The 20,390-nt window shown below is 50.8% G+C and overlaps 6 protein-coding genes across 6 annotated transcripts; 2 read left to right on the top strand and 4 right to left on the bottom strand.

The window, feature by feature from the left end:
- Positions 1-2,869: 2,869 nt before the first annotated feature.
- Positions 2,870-4,965, top strand: PG994_007688 (uncharacterized protein; the record flags this gene model as incomplete). The annotated part of the gene is made up of 5 exons (XM_066859097.1): positions 2,870-2,951; positions 3,013-3,082; positions 3,189-3,317; positions 3,409-4,792; positions 4,897-4,965. The coding sequence occupies 5 exons, from the start codon at positions 2,870-2,872 to the stop codon at positions 4,963-4,965; spliced, it is 1,734 nt and encodes a 577-aa protein (XP_066714584.1).
- A 440-nt stretch (positions 4,966-5,405) lies between these two features.
- Positions 5,406-7,859, bottom strand: PG994_007687 (uncharacterized protein; the record flags this gene model as incomplete). Its single annotated transcript, XM_066859096.1, has 1 exon — positions 5,406-7,859. The coding sequence occupies one exon, from the start codon at positions 7,857-7,859 to the stop codon at positions 5,406-5,408; it is 2,454 nt and encodes an 817-aa protein (XP_066714583.1).
- Positions 7,860-10,104: 2,245 nt separating this feature from the next.
- Positions 10,105-10,990, bottom strand: PG994_007686 (GTP-binding protein RHO3; the record flags this gene model as incomplete). Its single annotated transcript, XM_066859095.1, has 3 exons — positions 10,105-10,580; positions 10,685-10,785; positions 10,938-10,990. The coding sequence occupies 3 exons, from the start codon at positions 10,988-10,990 to the stop codon at positions 10,105-10,107; spliced, it is 630 nt and encodes a 209-aa protein (XP_066714582.1).
- Positions 10,991-14,628: 3,638 nt separating this feature from the next.
- Positions 14,629-15,093, bottom strand: PG994_007685 (uncharacterized protein; the record flags this gene model as incomplete). Its single annotated transcript, XM_066859094.1, has 1 exon — positions 14,629-15,093. The coding sequence occupies one exon, from the start codon at positions 15,091-15,093 to the stop codon at positions 14,629-14,631; it is 465 nt and encodes a 154-aa protein (XP_066714581.1).
- Positions 15,094-15,756: 663 nt separating this feature from the next.
- Positions 15,757-16,957, bottom strand: PG994_007684 (tyrosinase- variant; the record flags this gene model as incomplete). The annotated part of the gene is made up of 3 exons (XM_066859093.1): positions 15,757-15,848; positions 15,952-16,267; positions 16,343-16,957. The coding sequence occupies 3 exons, from the start codon at positions 16,955-16,957 to the stop codon at positions 15,757-15,759; spliced, it is 1,023 nt and encodes a 340-aa protein (XP_066714580.1).
- Positions 16,958-19,695: 2,738 nt separating this feature from the next.
- Positions 19,696-20,271, top strand: PG994_007683 (uncharacterized protein; the record flags this gene model as incomplete). The annotated part of the gene is made up of 1 exon (XM_066859092.1): positions 19,696-20,271. One exon carries the CDS (start codon positions 19,696-19,698, stop codon positions 20,269-20,271), a length of 576 nt encoding a protein of 191 aa, XP_066714579.1.
- Positions 20,272-20,390: the final 119 nt, after the last annotated feature.

Here is a 20,390-nt window from a genome sequence, read left to right as displayed (position 1 = left end):
TATTGGGTGTCGAGGCATTATCAGACAGGAGCATACTTAGGTAAAGTCCGTGTCCAAAAGTCTGCGCACGAACTACCCCCATCGGAAATCTCACACAATACAACAATAATACCTTCTGACTTACTTTTCAAATAATTTTATCAATTTAATATGGATTTAAGTGAACTCGGTCGCATTTTAACCGCAAATCGCAAGCCAAATGAGGAATACAGCTCCGAGGTGGTTATGGCTATCGCGGCGCTCTTCATCGCCGGCGTTGGAAGGAAGGCTATTATAGACGTGTTCGGTACGCGTCGCCACGAGACCATTAATAACCTTGTGAAGCGGTTTTTTTATCGAAAAACTCTTAAAACTAAGCCGAGATCTGGTCGTCCCTATAAACTGCCGACTCGGTAAGAGCGCTATCTATTTTAAATAGTACGTAGAAAGCCTCGTGCCACCTAGAGAGAGCTCTGTTTAGATATAAATGTCATGCTAGGCTCTAGATTACGCTCCTTTTCGATCAACACGGCAAGGCGTAATCTCTAGAAAAGGAGGATTAGCTATTAGCGCGCCTTAAAGCGTATCCTATTAACGAAAGAGGACGCTAAAGAGAGACTCTCCTTTTGCCGTTATTAATCTTTTCTAGAGCGCTTTAAGTAACTATTACTTTACTTCTTTTTAAACGAATATACGATTTAAAATAAACCCTTTATACTAGGCCATTAGGTTTTTAAATTTAAAAGGGAACGCTATAAGAAGGATTTAATTAGTCTTATAAGTTATTTCAGGCCTCGAATTAGCCTTATAATGTAGGTAATGGTGTAGTAGAGGGGGAAGAGGTAGAGACCTCTCCCTTTATATTTTATAGGGGAGATCTCGACTCTACCGGCGGTGGCTTTACTTCTACCCGGTATATTAAGGTTTTAAAGGCTACTCTCGTCCCTTTTTATAAGCCGGGTGACCCCTTTATGTAAGATAATGCGTATATATATTAATCTTACGCTATTAAAGAGTTTTTAAAATCTAGGGGTATTTAAATTATTAACTAGCTTATATATTTACTTAATTTAAACTTTATTAAATAAGTTTAAAAGGCTTTTAAAGTAAAAATCTATAAAATAAAGCTTAGCTTTTAATATTTAAAGGAAAATATAATATACGAGGCGTATGCGAGAGAGGTAGTCTAGTTAACGTGGGCTGCTTTAAATTTAAGCTTAATTTATAAGCTATTAAAATCTCTACCTCGGCGCCTTACTATTATACATCACGTAAGGGGCTAATATAATTATTATTAAATCCCATTTAATTACTAAGTAATGGTTTAAATTATATCATATTTACTAGTAAATTAAATGTGTTATTAATATTTAAAGGTTAGTAGTATTAGGGGAGGAGATTAGCTAAAGGTGGTGCGTGCGCAGACTTTTAGACACTGATTTTACCTAGGCAGCCAAAGCTGTCATGATTGTGTCAACCCGCATTGTTGTTCTACTTGCTTCCGGGTCCTGAGATAAAAAGGAAAATAATCGTATTAATTCACTCTGGAGTGATAAGCAAAGAAAGAAAATCATGACTCGGCTGGGGCTCGATCCCAGGACCTTCAGTGTGTTAGACTGACGTGATAACCAACTACACCACCAAGCCTGTGACTGTTGTTGAAATACGGCAGCGAATGGGATACTATATTGTGGAAATTCACGCCGTGAAGAAATTTCTTGGAAGATTGAATGGCTGTGGGCCGGGGGACTAAGCCAATTGCTCGTTATTGATGGTACGGTCGGGTTCGGCGTCCATATGAGAAGAGTCGCAACTCAAGCTGTCTGTTGGGCAGATAATCCGTTGTGGTGGGCGACGTCCTCGTCCCAGCATCCACTGTTGCCCTGCACTCCGTCCTACTCACTCGGCCATGGCTATGCCATCAAAGCACATTATGGTAGCCCCAAACCCCTGCCGGACGAAAAAGTGAAACCAAAGCAGGGCAGCAATTTAAATGGACTTTGAATTGCAAGCTGCTCAAAGAACGAATGGATGTTTGATGGGAAACAGGCAGGCCCAGGCCCCTACCTGCTAAGATGACGTATGTACTCTCTTTACTCGATAAGGCATAACCTAGAAGCAAAGGCTGCAGCCAAAAGTCAAGCTGCACTTCTTGTGCCTGAAATCCAGGGACGTAACAATAGCAATGCCAAATACCACGTCGACCTCGCATCGTAGCAATATTCTCCACCTCGGTACCCTGGGCTTCCGTTTTGGGAGGATCCCCTCGAATTTTTCCCCCTCGAATTTTTCCCTCGAATTTTTCCCACGAACAGGCGTTTCTTAGCCTCAAACCCCCGATCGCCAATCTCGGAGCCCCGCGCTCCAGGCCCGATCTGGATCGTCTCGTGGCCACAAAGCATTCGGATATCGAATCACGTATGTAGCCTCCGCTCCAGTCGCCATGATCACCAGAGTCTTCCAGGATGTGTTGATTTTGGTAGCGACTCAAACTCTCCGTCGCCCTGCGCAAGGTCCCTTTGACCTATACGAGTTTCGTCTTGGGAACTATGCCATTGGCGCGCCTGGGCATTGAGATGAAGTCCTTGCCCTGTGCTCCTTTTTTTCATGCATCCCCCAAGTCCCGAAGCTAAGTAGTATTGAAATGGGATGTGGCCATGAGGAACACGCCAGTACGCCCTGTATACCATGCCCCAACAAGGAAATGTGCTCGCCCATCTCTGGACATACCCACCAATGACCACAGAGCCAAGACTTGATCCCGCGGGGACCACACTAACAAGGGAACATCAAATAAACATTCGATTATCAGCCAGTATGTAAAAGACCCAGCCCCCATCGTCTACGGCATGGGAATTGGCTTGAGAATCTGTGCTCAAGTTCTATCATGATGGTCTCCCACAAGACCGCAATCGTGCTGGCGGCCAGCTTCGCTCAAGCCGTGTTTGCTGTGGCGCCCCTGTACGGCCAATGTAAGTCACCAGACGCAAATCCCGTCGAGACCGGCAATATCAAGTTCTGACATTGATATAGGTGGCGGTAGCGGTTGGAGCGGCGATAGCACTTGCGTGTCGGGATCTTGCTGCCAGGTTTCTAATGAATGGTAAGTCTACATGCTTATACACCAGCGGGCTTCATTCGCACCTTGCGCCGTTGGAAGCATGGGTTGATCTGATGCTTTCTAGGTACTCGCAATGCCTTCCGTGCAGCGGTGGCGGTGGTACTGCGCCATCCCCATCTACGACCGCCGGAGGCGTTGCTACGTCAACTGTGCGGACACCAGCTGCAACGGGGTCCTTTAATAACCCGGTTCTATGGGACGACCTTGCTGATCTAGAGTAAGTCGTTCCCTGTATACCCAAAATGATACAGCACCAGAATGCTCGGAGACTGCAGGGGGCGTTGAGTCGCAAATCTAACAGAGCACAGCATTTCCCGTGTGGGCGATGCATTTTACTACTCGGCCTCGACTATGGCCTACTCCCCAGGGGCTCCCATTCTCCGTTCCTACGATCTGGTCAACTGGGAGTACATTGGGCACTCCGTGCCGAAGTTGGACTGGGGCTCCAAGTACGACTTAGCAGGCAACACTCGCGCTTACGTCAAGGGCATATGGGCCTCGACGATGAGATATCGGCCCAGCAATAAAAAGTGGTACTGGATCGGCTGCATCGAGTTCGGAAAGACTTACGTTTACACGGCTTCGGACGTCACTGGGCCGTGGTCGCTTGCGGGTACCATGAACACTTGCCTATACGATGTCGGTCTGTTCATCGATGATGATGACGCCATGTATGTGGCTTACGGCAACACACAACTTCGCGTCGCAAAGCTGGCTTCCGATGGTCTGTCCATCACCAGCGACCAGCAGATCTACGATGGTAACAGCGGCGGCCAGTCCACCCTCGAAGGAAGCCGCATGTACAAGCGCAACGGTCAATACTACGTTTTAGTGACACATCCCGCCAACCAGGAGTGGACGTTGAAATCGAGCAAGCCTCAGAGCGGCTACAGCATCAAAGTTCTCGCCAATGCAGTCCGACCTCCCGTCAGTGGCGGCGGTAATCCCCACCAAGGTGGACTCGTGGACACCCCCAACGGCGACTGGTACTACATGGCTTTCGAGGATGCATACCCCGGAGGTCGTATTCCCGTCCTGGCCCCCGTAACGTGGGGCTCCGATGGCTTCCCATCTCTGGTCACGTCGAATGGCGCCTGGGGTACGAGCTACCCGATGCCCCTGCCCGCGAAGCCCGTCGCCTCGTCCATCGGGACCGATTCCTTCAACGGCACCGCGCTCGGCGCGCCCTGGGAGTGGAACCACAACCCGGACACGAGCCGGTACAGCGTCAACAACGGCCTCACCCTGCGCACCGCGACCGTGACCAACGATCTGTACCAGGCCCGCAACACGCTGACGCGGCGCATCCGCGGGCCCGTCTCGACGGCGACCATTGTGCTCGACACCACCAACATGGCCGACGGCGACCGCGCCGGTCTCTCCCTGTTCCGCGACCAGACGGGCTGGATCGGCGTCCGCAACGACGGCGGCACCTTCACCGTCGCCATGGTCAACAGCATCAACCTCGACAGCAACTGGAACACGGCCAACACGGGCACCACCTCGGCCAGCGCCGCCGCGTCCAAGGGCAAGATCTACCTGCGGGGTACCGTCAATATCCGGCCCGGCGGCACCCGCGTCGGCCAGTTCAGCTACAGCACCGACGGCACCTCGTTCAGGCAGCTTGGAAACGGGCTTACGCTGAACAATGATTGGACGTATTTTATTGGATATCGATGGGCTATCTTCAACGTGAGCGATTCCTCTCCTCTCCTCTTCTTTTCTCTTAACACCATCCCCCTTTCCCCCTCCTCTTGCCTCGTTGAAACTGACTGACTGACTGGGTTTTGTCACAGTACGCTACCAAGGCGTTGGGCGGCTCCGTCAGCGTGGCTTCGTTCACGCAGACTACTGCTAATGCTTGATCGGGAGAAGGATTGGGTGGCACCGAGACATCTATGGGATCGCATCTGCAAACCGGAGGACAGAACTTTGATCCTGCGGAAAATTCATTGCACAACACATGTAGATGGTTGAGTGGATGAATGCACATATATAACATTGTATTAATCCAAAAGCCCTAGCAACTCGATGCAATATGCCATTTTTTGCGAGTGAAGTTCGAGGGCGCGGACTACAGCGATTTGAAGAGCCCAAAAACGATCTTAGCAACACTGAAGCAAAGAATCGGACTTCTGAAGACTGCTGGATAAACAATTCTCGATTAACCCAATTAAAGGATCTTATCACTAAAACACAATCATTGGCAATTTTAAGGGGTATCTACCTACTCGTCACATGCGCCATTCCCATAACCACCGAGTCCTCATCTCTACTCCCAACTGCTCAAACAAGAACCAATCTATCAATCAACAACCTTGAGCATGTCGTAAGCCTTGTGCCCGATTGCTTTCTTCAAGGTGGACATGGGATCCATCCTCTGCCTCTTGGCCGGACGTTGGGCCGTGACAACCTCAACTCCGTCCTCCGTGATGGTCTCGGGCACGGACTCCTCTTCCTCCTCCTCTGCGTCGTCAAACGACCCGCTATCGAGGAACACCTTCAGCATGCCTTGGGAGTACCCGCTTACGATGGCGGTGCCCTCCACGTCCGCCGTGACCGGCTTGGGCGCGGTGGGTTCGCTAGCCCCTCCGCCGCCGTTGTAACCGGCACGACCGCCAGCAAGATTCCAGAACACAAGCTCAGGCATCTCGTAACCAGCATCCGAAAACTTCTTCTTGATCCGCTCGTACGACGTACCCCAGCGGGGACGGCCATCGTCGATGGAGCTGCCTCCATAGTAATTCCAAGTAGTCCCGGCTGCATCGAATTGCATGTCACTGAAGACGAAGATTCGCTTCACCATATCCTCTGGCTTCAAGTTGTTACGCACAGCCATGGGAAGGACGAGATCTTCGAATACGGCCACGAAGTTGGTGTTCAAGCTAAAACTTATTCGCGACATGTCTTGACACTTCTCATGAAGAGTCTTGGTCAAGTCTACCCGCTCCACGGTGGGATTTGCAGAGAATGTGATGAAGGTCCCGCCGAATGGGGGCGCTGTGACTTCGGCCACCAGCAGGGAGAGGCCGATGGAACTGTCCATTGGGCATGTCCCGTCAGCGAAAATTGGAGATGACATCGAGCCAGAGACATCGCAGACAGCGATACTGGACTCGAGGGTGCCAGAGTCCTTGATACGCTGCACTAGAGTTTTCCACTGTCCATCGACGACTTTGCCATTGAGTTCAGCCATCTTCGCCTCGACTGCTTCCTTGACACTCGGCCGCAAGCCAACAACGACATGACCTCTCTGGCGTGCTGCCTTGACCATGGTAGAAGGCAACAGAGTCGCCCCGCTGATCTTGGCCTTTCCCTCTGCTACCTTGTTGATGTACGTCTCGAAATGCTCCGTGTCCTTCTCGGCAAAGATAGGAGTGTACTTGCTCATGGCAATTGACGGCACACGATCATACTTGATCTTGCCCAGCGTTTTGGCGCTGAGGTGACGCTCAACGATATCAAGGTGACCACGGAGAGCGGAGATATCCTTGCGGTAAGCCTCTCGAGCGTTGCGAATATAGATCTCACGATCCATCCCTTGTGAGGTGTCTTCCGGGTGCATCAGCTCCGTGATAGTGGAGACGATGAAGGTGTGTTTATCGTGGAATCGGTCATGGGAAGGCGCCCACTTCGCGCACAAGGAGATGCGCTTCTTTGCTTTGGCGTCGCCGCCACGAAGAAGGGCCAAATCGGACTTCAACTGCTCCGAGAAGAGCCGGGCAATGGCCATATGTAGAGCTCGGTGGACTGGCTTGTCGTTGAAGGAGGCGATCGCACGTTGATGACGCTCATGTCGAACTTCGTGTCGCTTTGACTTGGCCGCAGCGGCGTCGATATGCTTGGGCCGGCCTGGCTGTCCCTTTTCCCGCGTAACGTTCAGGATATCCTTGGGATTTGCCAGGACAGTCAGCTGCTCGTTTACGGACAGAGCAAGGATGTTCAGCAGGTCTTTCCAGTAGCCGTGAGAAACGCCATTCTTGACGTCGAAAGCCGAAGCGTCTTCGTCATCTTTCTCGTGCTCATGCTCCACCATCACAACGTCTTCCCCTTCTCCGCCCGACTTCTCTACTTTCTTCACGATGACAGGCCGACTCGGCCAGCGCAAGTTGGCAACCAGGGTAAGGGGATGGTGTTGAGCCAACCAACCGGCACAGCGGTAAAACGTGGTTCGCGAAGCCTTCCCGAGGTGTATCGACCGAGCGTTGTAGATAATCTTCAGCGTCATCAGAGGATCTTTCTGCCAAGCCATGTTGAGTAGTTCATACAGACGTGGGCCGGAGATAACCTCTTCCAGCTCCGCGAACAAGTCGAGAAGAGGCTCTTGGGTTGAGCGGTATGCTACATCGTTGTTCTCGGTAAGCATGAGGTTTTCGTTGTTTGCTTGCTGCTGCTGCTCATCTTTGGCGTCTGTTTCATGGGACAAGAGGCCTTTCATGAAAGGCTGCGTGGGTGCCTCATCTCCCTCTGACTTGGCCTCGAGAACGTTAGTTGGGCCATCTTCGAGGCTCAAGCCTTCGGTGGCACCCTGAAGCTCTGCAGTGGTCGATGGCGGAGCCAGTAGGGTGAATACCTCAGACTCCGTCTCCTTCTTGTCTGCAGGCTCCGTAGGGGTAGCATGGCCGCAATCCTCTCTGAAGTTTTCCTCAAGGAAGCTATCGAACTCGGGCTCAGACAGATTCAGAGCAGGGTGGGTGGGAAATGTGACAGGGAATGTGTACTTGAGGAACCAAGCCCCCTTCTGCGGCTCGGAAGCCATGGTCTCTAGCTCGAGGGGATAGCAAGTGACTTGGCGGAGACCCAGTCAAGACAAGCAAGCAAGCAAGCAACAGCTTCAGTTAGGAGAGCTACCACGACTTAATCCGGGCGTTGTCACGTAGTCAGGGACGGCGAGCTACGAGTCTTATTAGGCGGTTAAGGATGTGAGTGATGGTGAACTGACGTTGAAGGAGAAGAAAGAGAAAGCAAAGGATGTCAATACGAAGCAAACCAACACACATATGTCTATGCAGCTGGTCAAACAGAGAGGCCGGCTGATTGAAGTTACGCCGAGCCCAGGGTTCCGTTTGCTGTCGGTGACTTGACTTTGAGTCACGCCGAGCTCCAGCTCCCTTCCCGACTTTTAAGGGGGCGAGCGAACATTAGTGGCTGGGCTAACAAACAGCTCAGCAGCTGCCTAGAGCGGTCCACATACGGCGAGCCTCTTGAGGACAAAAGCCGTCGTCATATCCTGCAGCTAAGATACAGTGTGTGCAGAGCCGAAAAAGAAAGGAAGAAAACGAAGAAGGAAAAATTGACAGATACGGCGTACAAACCGTACAGGGACAGTGTGCAAACCAAGCCGGAAAAAATGATAGACACGGCTTTATTGTAGATTTGAACATGGAGGCTATGCCTTTAGTCAATACATGTGTCCAAATGATGTGCCAGGGCAACTTCCACTGAGCCATGTAGCAGAGCCACATGAGAAGGATGAGCTGCTTGCTACCCAAGCAGTCTCCCACCGCGTTCCTCTCGCGCCAGTCTCATGGTCTTCAGGTATCTAGGGAGTTCACATAGAATGGCAAAAAGCGAAGGTGTCCGAAGACGGGTGGTCCGAAGACCGGTTGATTTTCAATATTGAGAAATTTATCTGGATTGTATTCAGCTACTTCGCTGAAAAGAAGACTGTTTTTGGGGGTTATATCGCTACCGACACCATCTTCCCAGCTGGCTCCAACTCCAACTCCTCTCCAGGCTACAATGTGTGGGACGGGCAAGTTCTGAGCGAAGAAGTTCTGAGCCAATCAGGTGTAACACCTTCCCCAACCTTGACCTGCGACAGCGATAGAACCGACGAAACCAAGGGAAATTGGATGTCATCCCGGATACTCGTCAGATAGCCTAGCAGTGAGCTATCGATGAAGTTTCCAACTCTGATCTGAGTCAACGCAAAGATGAGTAACGCAAGTATGTTGCTCAAAAGCCGGCATAGGTCATTTTCACCCTTATTCATGGATACCAGTGGCTCAACGACCGACGGCCAATCGAACAGACCAGTCATATATAATATGTCACATTCCACTGAACTTGGCTGCGAGGCTATGCGCTCGTTCAAACTGAACATGAAATCTGTCGAGGCTTCTCCTCAGCCTTTGCATCCATCGTACAGGTTCTGTTCTGCTTTGGCCATTTCGGATGATCTACTGTCCGTTCAGCCTATGTGGGCCTGATCCTTGGATGAACCAGTTATCTGGACAATGTGAGATTCGCCCGTGATAATATGAACCTGTCAGACGCAGCCTGAACAAGACTATATCCAGAAGATTAATTTCCTCGAGATCGGCTGGATGCGAGACATGGGAAGTCAAAACCGGGTGTCATTAACCCATCCCGAATCCGTTTCCAACACCCGAGACCTGTACTACATTGAAAGTGTTGCAATTTTTCGCATTCAGTATCTGTAGACCTCGCCTTTGTCCCTTTGTCCCCGACGGAGGACAGTCGCCTGCGGAATTGTCCCTTTCGAGTTTTCGATACACAACAAATGAGAAGCATCAAACCGGGCAGGTTTGATCGCTCACTGCCCTCTCAGTCCAGTGACAAGTGCTGCCCCAAAATGCAAGAACTGGGGGGAAATGAACAAAAGTGAAAGAGGGGGATGCAAAGTCCACATGTATGACCGCTTGCTCTCTCCTCTCTCCTTTTCGGCCCCCCTCTTGCCCTCTATTACAAAAGAATGGTACTTTGTGGAAATGCATATGTGCAAGGCCAAGTGGATATATGTACAGACGAAAAAGAGGCCATCCTTTCCGGAAAGTCGTATAGGGCAAACGCTCAAACAGCAAAATAAAGTAGAAGAAACCCCGACGGACGCAACGCCGCTGTGGTAGCGACACAACTTGTCCACATACATAGAGATCGCCGCCCTATAGCCCCTCTAATCACCCCTGGCTTTCAGGCTCCTCTGTTGCCAGTCGTGAACAGGGGGGTTTCCGCACCAGACTCGTGCGTCTTAGAGATGTCTACATGATGACACACTTCGAATCCTTCTCGCCACTGGGCTTGACGCTGAGTGCTACTCGGGCGGCTTCGGTGAACGCCTCGTTCACGCCGCGATTCTTCATGGCCGAGCATTCCAGATATCGCATAGCCTTAATTCGTCGTGCCACGTCTAGGCCTTGGTTGTAGTCGATCATCGGTCGCTTCTCCCGTTGCGCACCATCGGCAGCGCCGGCTGCGGCCTCATCGTCGTCTTCGTTGTTCTCGCGTAAATCGCACTTCAGAGCCACCAGGACCAGCTTGACTCCGGGGCAGTTCTCTTGTATCTCCCCAACCCATTTGCTCTCCACATTTTCCAGAGAGTCTTTACTGTCGACACTGAAGCAGAGCACCACCACATCCGTGTTATCGTAGGAGAGACTGCGCAGTCTATCGAATTCTTCTTGCCCAGCTGTGTCCCATAGTGACAATTCGATGTGGACACTGTCAACGAAGATATCTGAACGCCCCTAAAGTCAGTTACGGATCCATAGCTCTGCGCGCCCGCTCTGTTTCGCATGGTCGTTGTTCGCTGAGGCATCGCTTGCATCAGTTGGGACTTACCGTGTACGTAGTTCTCGAAGACAGTAGGCTCGTAGACAGTCGGAAAGTAGCCTCTCGTAAAGACGTTAAGTAATGATGTCTTTCCGCACGCACCATCGCCACTTTCGTAGGGAATCCAAGGTTAGCACCCTTGAAACCAGCGGGTATGAAGAATTGGTGGAAAGGTACGCAATCGCGTGTTCATGTTGACTGAACAGGCAATACGCGACTGGATGTCTCGGGGAACATGGGGGTCCCAGGAGGGAGAACATACAGAAGCACCAGCTTGCGCTGAACCGTCTTCGAACCACCACAAAGAGCAGGCATTTTGACCGAGTTCGGGGACGAATATAAGAATCTGGCGAATGGAACTGGAAGAGCCGAATATAATGAAGCAGCGAAAAGAAAATATGAAGGCAAGCGTGACTGTGACTGAGTCGGCAAGTGAGGGTGCTTTCGGCGTTCAGTCAGATTGCGACTTTGCCCGTGCTTGTAGACGGAACGAATTGAAAAGAAAGAAGTGAGCGTAGAGTGGCGATTGAATCAAGCCAGCAGCGAATAGCGGTTGGTTCGTACGTGGTCCCTGGGCAAGGTCGGCAATAGTATGAATGGTATAATCCAGATATGATCGATGTGATCAATACCAAAGACGATGTGGGAATTGAGACAATGGGCTTCCTTCACGATGGGGATTGAGGAAAGGGAAGCAGGGGGGAGATTTCGAGGCGCAAGGAATCCATTCAAGGAGCAGTCATTCACCTGTCGTTCGGCAGAAATGAAATCACCTCAGAGAAGATCCAGCGCTAACGTGGCGTGCGCCAGGCTTGATGCACACTGAATGTCTAAAAAAGTAGGCACTCTCAAGTACCAAACTCCCCCAAGTACCCGAGCAAGAAGGGTAAGCCCCGCTGTCAACCCCCCAGTGGGCCCCCAGTGGCCCGCTACCACCCTTGCCCGTCATCTCTTGGAGTCTTAGAAGGCCGCGCACAGGCCAGCGTCATGCACCTGCATAACTGCTCAGGAGCCCAATCCCGTCCGTCATGAACCCCCGTCCACTCTTGTCTGCTTTTCTGGAATATAACGAATACAACGTAATGGCCACTATTAATATATGTAAGGCAGACCAGACTCGGGTGCCGGGACTTGGATCAGTATCAGGTGTGTGTAACTTGGTTGTGCCGGCTGGCGTGCGAAAGAACACGAGTTCTTTCGCGGAGGACTGCCTGCAGTGCATGTAGTGTATGCAGTGCAATGCAAGAATGCTGCTAGCGCCTCCAAGGAGATTAGCTGTGTGTCTGTTCTGTTATTGATGGTCTGCTTCATGGCCCTTCAATCAGCTGCTTTTAGAGTTTGTCGAGCACGAGCAGTAACTGAGACGCCAATTGATCATTGCCTCAACAACGTAGAGGACACAAACAAACAACATGGACTGAATATCGATGTTGCAGGACTATGAGTCCCGGACTTGTGAGCTCATGAAATAGCGAATACTGAACGATGATGCACCAATACTACCGCTGGCTACGAGCTGGATGCAACACGCAACAAACAACGATGCGAACATGTGAAGTTACATCTTGGCACACCTTGATGAGTTCGATTAACCTTTGGCTCTATCTGCAATGATGCTACCCAAGGTTCCATTGCTTGCTGGTTGCGGAACTTGAGTTGAGATGAGTCTCCAAACCTAAGGTACCCTCCATCGTCAACCATTGGACATGTAGGGATTGTCTGCCGAGCCTTCAATTAACGGTTTGCCAAGCTTCATCTGTACAACTTGGCCTGTACATCTAGGTAGATATCTGCCAAATAATAGATAAACCAGTATCATTGGGACCTACTAAATCGGTCTTTGGGAATAACATGTAGCCTCAATATCAACGTCATCCTCTCCAGAGAGCCTCTTACGTAACCTCACCTCCGCTGCAGATCCCCCGCGTGATACTGTCACTACCTGCTACCGTGATGCCGGGCTCGCTACCCCAGGCGGCCAAAGGATACTTAAAGTCTAGTTCAACGCTTAGAGCTCATATCAGTTCCACATTGCCTGTCATGGATTGCTGCCGTCTGCTGCTCTGAATGGACCGGATACGGTGACCGCTGCCGCGTCGGTCGCCGGTTCGCCTGACCATGGCACTGATGCTAGCATCTGAGGAGTTCATCCTTGGTTGGTCCATATGCCCGGCCTGGTTGATCTAGCGACCGCATGGCGTCATGCTGGTGCTTCATGCGATGGTACCATCTATATTGCACAGTAACAGCCAAGAACATATAGTAATTAGTGTCGTAAAGGATTAGGGTTACCGGAAGCTATGCCGGACCTCGAAAACGGCCTAGGAAAGCAAGCATTGTGGTAGTGTTATGGCTCTGAATTAGCACCTTGATCTCGACCAAAGGACACCCAAAAATGATGTATACGAGTCATTTGACTTGATTGATTAGGTAGAATAGTGAGTCCCTGGTCCACGATAGTATAGTGGTGTACATAGCGGGGACAATCAGTTCACAGGGCACTAAGTATGAGAACCAAATCGATACACCATCCAGATTTGTGTCCTTCGATCAGCCAGACTCCATATACTGTTTGCGTCCAGGACCACCCTGGTACTTCAGATAACGAGATATCGAAAGAAGCTGGGGTCATGGGGGGCAAATCCTGGACCTGGGTGCGCAGGCCGGCACGTCCATTTGTGACTGGTGCACCTCTTGCCTGCAAACCACTCCGGCGCGCTGCTTCGGTGTCTTCACGAATACGCAGCCTTGGACCTGACATAATTCCTCCCGGGCACATCGTATTCGATTACGAAGACAACACGCAACTTCGTGTACACCAATACGTCTGGTGCATATTTTCTAATAGACGAGGAGCCACAAGGTCGCCCATATGCTAAGACATTTGCATGATAAGTGGAAAGGAGCTCAGGGGCTTACAGGCTTAGAGGCTACATCAGTGTCGACATCATCAAACTCAGTCTATTTGAGCCATCAGAAACTTATGCGGTATTGTTGTGCAGTCTGCTGCAATGGTATAAAAGTGTCCATTTCCTGTGTTGACTGCCAGTTCTTATTCTCAGATCTATGTGCGTCTGTCGTATGTGACCCGATTCTTACAATAACAGACCTGAATAGGAATACCAGGAGCATATTACCATATTCAGCTCCTAGGAAGCACAATTAAGCATCGATTGGGCGTATGCGTGAGTAGATCAGCGGGAGAAAAGAAACACATAATCGAAATAAGAAATTAAAGCCTTCGAATAATAAGGGATTGTCAGGTAACCTGAATAAAAGGGTCAATATGCTGATGAGTTGCCATCATGTAAATCTTGGACATATTTGATATAAGCAAATACCTCATTTCTGTACCCCTTATTCCGTGCCAACATGTACATACCCGCCAGCATCCATACCGAGTTTGAGTGCCTCTGTTCCACCATGTGTAGGTATATATGGACAAGCCTTTTTACGAGGTAGTTCACGGATGTCATGATTATTCCAGTGGCAACTGCATAGAGGAGTGTGAGGAGCTTGTATAGAGTCTACCCACGGAAGACGCCAATACATATACACCAAAAACCAGCAGCAAGTGAGCTTTGAGCAGATCTGGGTGTAAAGGGAAGTTTTCATCGGAACAACCACGCCAAGCCTTTGTTACTCCGAGGAACTGTTTACCAGTGGAAATGGTCTGGTATCTAGTGACCATGTTCGGGCCGGATATACTAGATATTGAGAAAGCGCACATATATCGGCTGTGATTTCTTACGGGTCTTCGGTGCGGTTGGTAGAGGCGCAGTTAAAAATAAGACTTTATCTTTAGTATTATACATCGTTAAAGTATAGATGAATATACTACACACTTGATATGATTTCCTAGGGCAATATAAGCGCCTCTTTTATTACAGTCTATATTTATAAAACTTCCTTTGTGTATGTTACATCCTCAAGGATATATATAAACCACCTGCTCAGACTGCAGAACTCACATAAGAAGCCACTTCGTAACCATAGATGCCACACTTGGCGAGACGATAGAGTGCAGAAAGCAACAGATAGATACCTGCGTTAGCCAGGCAGAAAACGACTATTATGAATAGAGCCAAGCAGTTCTTTGCCAGCACCGTCTCGCCCGCGTGATCGAGCACCTGGCGCCACTCCCAGGAGTATTTGGCTGTCAGGCAGTTGAAGACCAGCAGCACGATCGCAAGGACTGCCGAGGCAAATTGGTACCCTGGTCCCGGGGTTTGCGAGGGCAGCAGTAAGACGTAGAGAAGAACTATGTCTATGATGCAGCCGGCGAGAACAAGCCCCGTATGCGCGGCATCCTCGCCCATGCCATGCTCCTCGAAATACGGCTTGATACTTTGATCGGTGACCCAAGCGAAGTATGCCGGGACACAGGCGAGTGGCGAAATGTAGACCAACCTCAGCATGATGGAGACCATATCAAACATAAAGGAACGCCAGAGTTTCGACTCTCCCATTCTGGACATGATTCTTGAATCTAGTCTTGGGATACCGATAGAGTAAAGTAGAGATTTTTGGATGTTTTGAGTCGACTCTTCCGATATTCTCCGGCCCTTCTTGGGGAACCGGCAAAAATTGTAGTGAAAGTATGGAAAAGCCAGTAAAGCCAGTCGCTAGAATGACCAAAGGAAAGCCCATGCTGATGCTGATATTCCTTCGTACATTGGCCAATATATAGACTTCGGTAGAGTGTTTGGACGAAAACGGACGAGGAATGACCATGGCCATTTCTTCCATGGGGTTGCTGGTTCTGCCAACAAACATCCATGTTTGTTACAGGGATCTTGACCAACAAACTCCAAAATTTGTCACAAGGACCTTGACTCGCAATCGGTTTCATATCAAGTAAAAATGCCAAAGAGAACCAGGCACCAACAAGGTTTGTAAAGTGAGCAAGCATAGATCGCCCAACATCTACTGAATGCCTCGGGAGGCGTATTATCACGATCAGGGTTAGGGTCAAATACACGATAAGCTGGGATAAGACGCCATTCCAGAGGATTCTAATCTGGCAGATTATGGTGGCCATTGAATTATCATTATATATTAAAAGTCTATTTGCATGCTGTCTAGTATGTGTACCTGTAGCACATGGCACCATCCAAGGTGTCGATGACATCGCGGACTGTGACATCAGGCTTGATACCACCAAGAGAAATGGCTAATCGACTTCATGTTAGCATGCGCAAATGACTAAATGGGACCGCCGGACGGCAGAAAGGAGAATGTCTTTTAACTTACGTGTGTCCATAGTCAGGGGGAACCATCGGCGGTGAGACCGCTGATGCTGGTCCGGCGGGCCGGATCGGCGTTTTGCCACACGCGGTAGACACGATCAACATAGCTGTGATGCATATAAAACGCCGGGTCCGAGGGGGATATCTCGACGTATGCCATGGTGCCGCCGATGCCGTTGTGGCCGTAGCCGTGGGGGCCGTACTCCCAGCAGCGCTCGAAGTCGGGGTAGTTGCCCATGCCCCGGCAGTAGTTCTCGAAGCTCGTGCTGCACTGCGCCGTGTTCTCGGCGGTGCCCTCGCGGGAAACGCATCCACCGCTAACCTGCTGCCAGCCAGCGAATGCCTGCAAAAGGGATGAGTTAGCTACCACGTAACAAAAGCGCGTGTGGGGGCTTATGGGATGGGGATGGGAACGTACGCCGTCGTTGAGGCACCCGTGCATGGTGCCGAAGAAGGTGGGGGAGAACATGTCCAACTGCGAGAAGTGGCCGGCATCCTTGGTCTCATCCCACCAGACAAAGGCGCGGTCGAAGCCGCACTCCTCCCTTAGGACCTGCTCGAAAGCCCAGAGGAAGTAGCGGTGCCACAGCAGGAACTTCTGGTTGTTGTGGATGTCGGGGGACATTTTCTGGTGGATGACGGCAAAGTCCTGGAACCGGCTGTTGGACCCGGCGATGCGCGCAGGTCTCGTTTGCAGGCACTGGATGGAGTTGACGAGGGCGTGACGGTCCGAGTCTGAGTACTCGCGCCACTCGAAACGCATGTTGGGGTTGGCCGAGCAGCCGGCGTTGGCGTTCACGGCGTTGACCTTGAACAGCGCGTTGGCCTGCTCCTTGCCCGGCGCCGCCTTGTGGGAGACGGGGGCGTTGATAGGGGGGAGGGTGCCGTTGCTGAAGGCCTCCTTCATCTGCTCCAGGGTGAAGAGCTTCATGGTGTGTCCCGGGTCCTTGGGAGCGGTGGGGTCAACCGGAAGGGCCAAGGCCGTAGCCATGGAGGCGCCGAGCAGGGCGCGGGCAGCGACGGAGAACCACATGATGCCAAGCTTGAGGTATGAGTCCGGACTTGAAAGAAGAGGGACGAAAATGGAGATGTGGGTGGCAAGCAAGAAGTCCCTTCAACGGATCCCAGGGAGGCGGCGCCCTGCCGAGCTTTATATGTATGCCGCCTCCTGCAAGCCCAACGCGCCGAGGTGGCTTGGTTAATCTGCCATGGCAGGCCCATCCCAATCGGACCAGGCCGTAAGCATACAGAAGCTCGTATTGTCCAAGACTAGGCAGCGTGGTGGGCAGTAGTTTTAGTTCCATGGAGCCAAGGTCAACTGGCAGTTGACTGCCCTGCCCTAGCCGCGAAAGAACTGACAGAAGTGAAAGAAGTGTACAGAACCGGAGCGCCAAGTGCCTTGATCTCATTTCCGAGTCCCGGGCGCTGCACGAACCAGGTTGGGGTGTGGGCCGGAAGATGTTGCAGATAGCGAATCGCAGCTGCGCGTAGTCGCCTGTTTACCTGAGAGCTCTAGCACCGATCGGGCTAATCGTTGATCATGCCCGGGCAAGGATTTCCCCTATACGAACAAAAGGTGGCTGGTGCCCCCCCCATCAGCTTACGGCGCCCGATTTTACGAGCTGATGCATGAAAACACTAGACCATTGACATCGTACCACGCTGTTCCCCTTAACTGGTCTTGTTATTCTCTGAAATTAGCTGGCCTATTTTCGGAATGACAGCAATGCTGCGTCATTTTTCAGCCCGTCTCTAGTGCTTTTTCTCCCTACCACCCTAGGAAGAGTTTTCCCACTCGGCTGGGCCAGACTAACGGCCGGGCGGCGTCCCCTTTTCAGCTTGGCGTTTATTGAGTCGCGTTGGCGTCGCCCAGCTCGTCAATAATTTCAATTAGCACCAACCATCGCCAAACACAACCCAGACAATTATTGACAAAAGAAAGCAGTTGTTTCCCCAAGCCGTTTGATCACCCTAGGACTCCTAGGAAACGCCTCCCCCGCACACTGAAATCCTCTCCCGGGTCAGCACTGCCAAGTGACTGGTCAGCACCGGTCAGAACTGGTCTCCATCTCCATCGTCCCATCCTCCCTTTCAGTGGGTAATGACTCGACCCCGTTGAGATCTTGCCGGCCTGCCGGTCACGCCTTACCAAGAATATGCGTAGCGCTTGGTCCTGACTTTTGTAGACGATTCGTTGCATCTCTAGCGTTCACTGGGTGGATGCAGCCCAGGTGTTTTCCTGTTTTGCCCCTTGCATTTTATTAGCTGGGAAACGGGAGCTCCTCAATCTCCTCAATACGAGCGATGTCATATACCGTAAGTGAAAATAGTCCCGTAATCCCGAGCACCTGGCCGAGCACTAGAATCAGGCCTTCCCGAGGCATTCCAACATGACCGACTGGTCGGCACCTCTAGTGTGTCTGAAGATGACGACCTAGTAGGCAGTTACCATGCAAAATAGCTGACTCGTTTCCTCGTGTTCAACTTGCGGTAAGGCTATCACATTACCTTGACCAGATACCGGCTAGTGTGTTCAACATATAGTGGTCTGACACTTTGGCGACAGCCACAAGCGACAGTGGGAACGCCCAAGCCGCAAGTAAGCAGCAGCAATGGTGAGCCCACGCCCACATCACAAACCGGGTCCATGCAAGGCGGCCAGGTAACGTTTCTTCAGTCTGTTTCCACCGTTTGAGTTTGACTGCATCCAAGATGAGCATTACATAAGCTGGAAGAGCACGAGACAGACAATAATGACTTGATGCAGTGACTATGACTTGCGAATACAAGCATAAGAAACCAAGACTAGGTGATCTGACCTGAAAGTCTAGCCGGCGTTTGTGGGAAAGTAGACTGGTTTGCAGGCACACCACGACGTGAAAGCTAAATGAATCAAATCTGGTCAACATTGGACACACGGTAAACTCTGCACATAGTAAGAAAATAGCACTTACAGGTCTTCCTGAAAAGAGTAAATAACTACACTGACTAGCCCTCTTAGAAGACACACGCCTTGTGGGTGGTCTAGTTGACTCACAAGTTGCAGGCGTTTTTTTCTCTTTGAGTCATGACATAGACACAATACTAAAAGCCATGATAGTCGCTCGTGGAACGTTCCATGTGAGAGAAGGTGCCTTTTGTGCTTGGAGCGTCTGAAGACTTGCTGATAGAAGCCATAACCATCACTATCAAGGGATGGCCGTGCTACAATGGCGAATGGTTCTGATCTCGGTGTCTGCTTGCTTTTTTACCAGCCTGGTGGCGCCAGGGCCCCCTCACCGAAGCTTGTTCTTCCAGTTTCGGGGTAACATTCTGGTAGCGCTTTAAGGTAAATCCGAGGTACCGGGACATCAGCTACCTTCAGGGGCTGATCACGCGATTATGAGCATAACATCACCAACATTCCATTCGGCTCCGCATCGTGTCAGAGATGCGAAAAATACGACTTCAGCAGACAATTGGGCGTAAATGGGCGCCGGTCCCAAAGGCGCAGCCTAGTGAGGGTCTGAAGGGCAACGGTCTTCGCAGAAATGCCACGGGACAGGCCCCCCAGAACCCCCCCCAGGCCTGCAACAGGCGCTGTACACAGTCCACAAGTGGCCTCGCACCTCTATAAGGGGGGGCTCTGCCGCTGGACTGAGACATCTGGGAGCCCGGAAAGAAAACGGGGCTCCGGTTGAATGGAGCAGCGTTGGAAAAGACCTCGGTGCCATTTTAGAGATGGGGCTAGGCAGGCACTACAGGACTTATGGCAGAATCAAGAAAATCTCAATGCAGCTGCTCAAGGACAACTATGCTCCGTCACGGACAGACTCTGACCACTGCAGAGGAGGGGGGCCGCAAGCATTGGAGACGTCGCAAGGAGGTAGAACCCGGCCGGCAACAGCCGGTGCGCCGGCGGACGGACAACGGCTCCGCGCCGATATCCTCGAAGCTCGAGAGGGGTTGGGGAGATACAAGAGCATGCTGGCGGCCGCTGCCGTAGCAAATTCGGCAAGCAATGCGGGCATAGACCAGAAATGGCACGACAAACTCCAAAAATTGGAAAAATCATGCGACCGAATCGACTATAACCTGACGAAAACTCATCGAAAGCTGGTCCAAAGGGGTTTCTTCGTGGAGGAATATGATGAGGTAGATGACGGTGAACGCATACTCGCCCTGGACGACCTGTTGGGGGAGAAGAAGGAAAAGAAGAAGAAGAGAAGGAGAAGAAAGAAGAAATCGGAGCAGAAGTCGACTGGTTGGATGTCGTTTATGATAGGTGTTGGGTTGACGATTTTGACTGGTGGCCTGGTGGTTTCTTTAGCAAGTGACGGTGCCATATCTATAAACGTACCTGTATAGTCTATATATAAAATGCAACGTCTGATTAAAAGCTACGAGTATATTTTATTTCTCGTGTTACGTTTAAAGTAAATAATACGGTAAATTAAAGAAAGCTTATAGCGATTATATAAGTGATT

This window comes from Apiospora phragmitis (assembly GCF_038363925.1).
Source record: "Apiospora phragmitis strain CBS 135458 chromosome Unknown utg000007l:2111988.0-4706623.0:1.0-2598199.0, whole genome shotgun sequence".
NCBI classification, from domain to species: Eukaryota; Fungi; Ascomycota; class Sordariomycetes; order Amphisphaeriales; family Apiosporaceae; genus Apiospora; species Apiospora phragmitis.
Note: the sequence above shows the minus strand (reverse complement) of the source record. Positions and strands in the feature narration are given on the sequence as shown.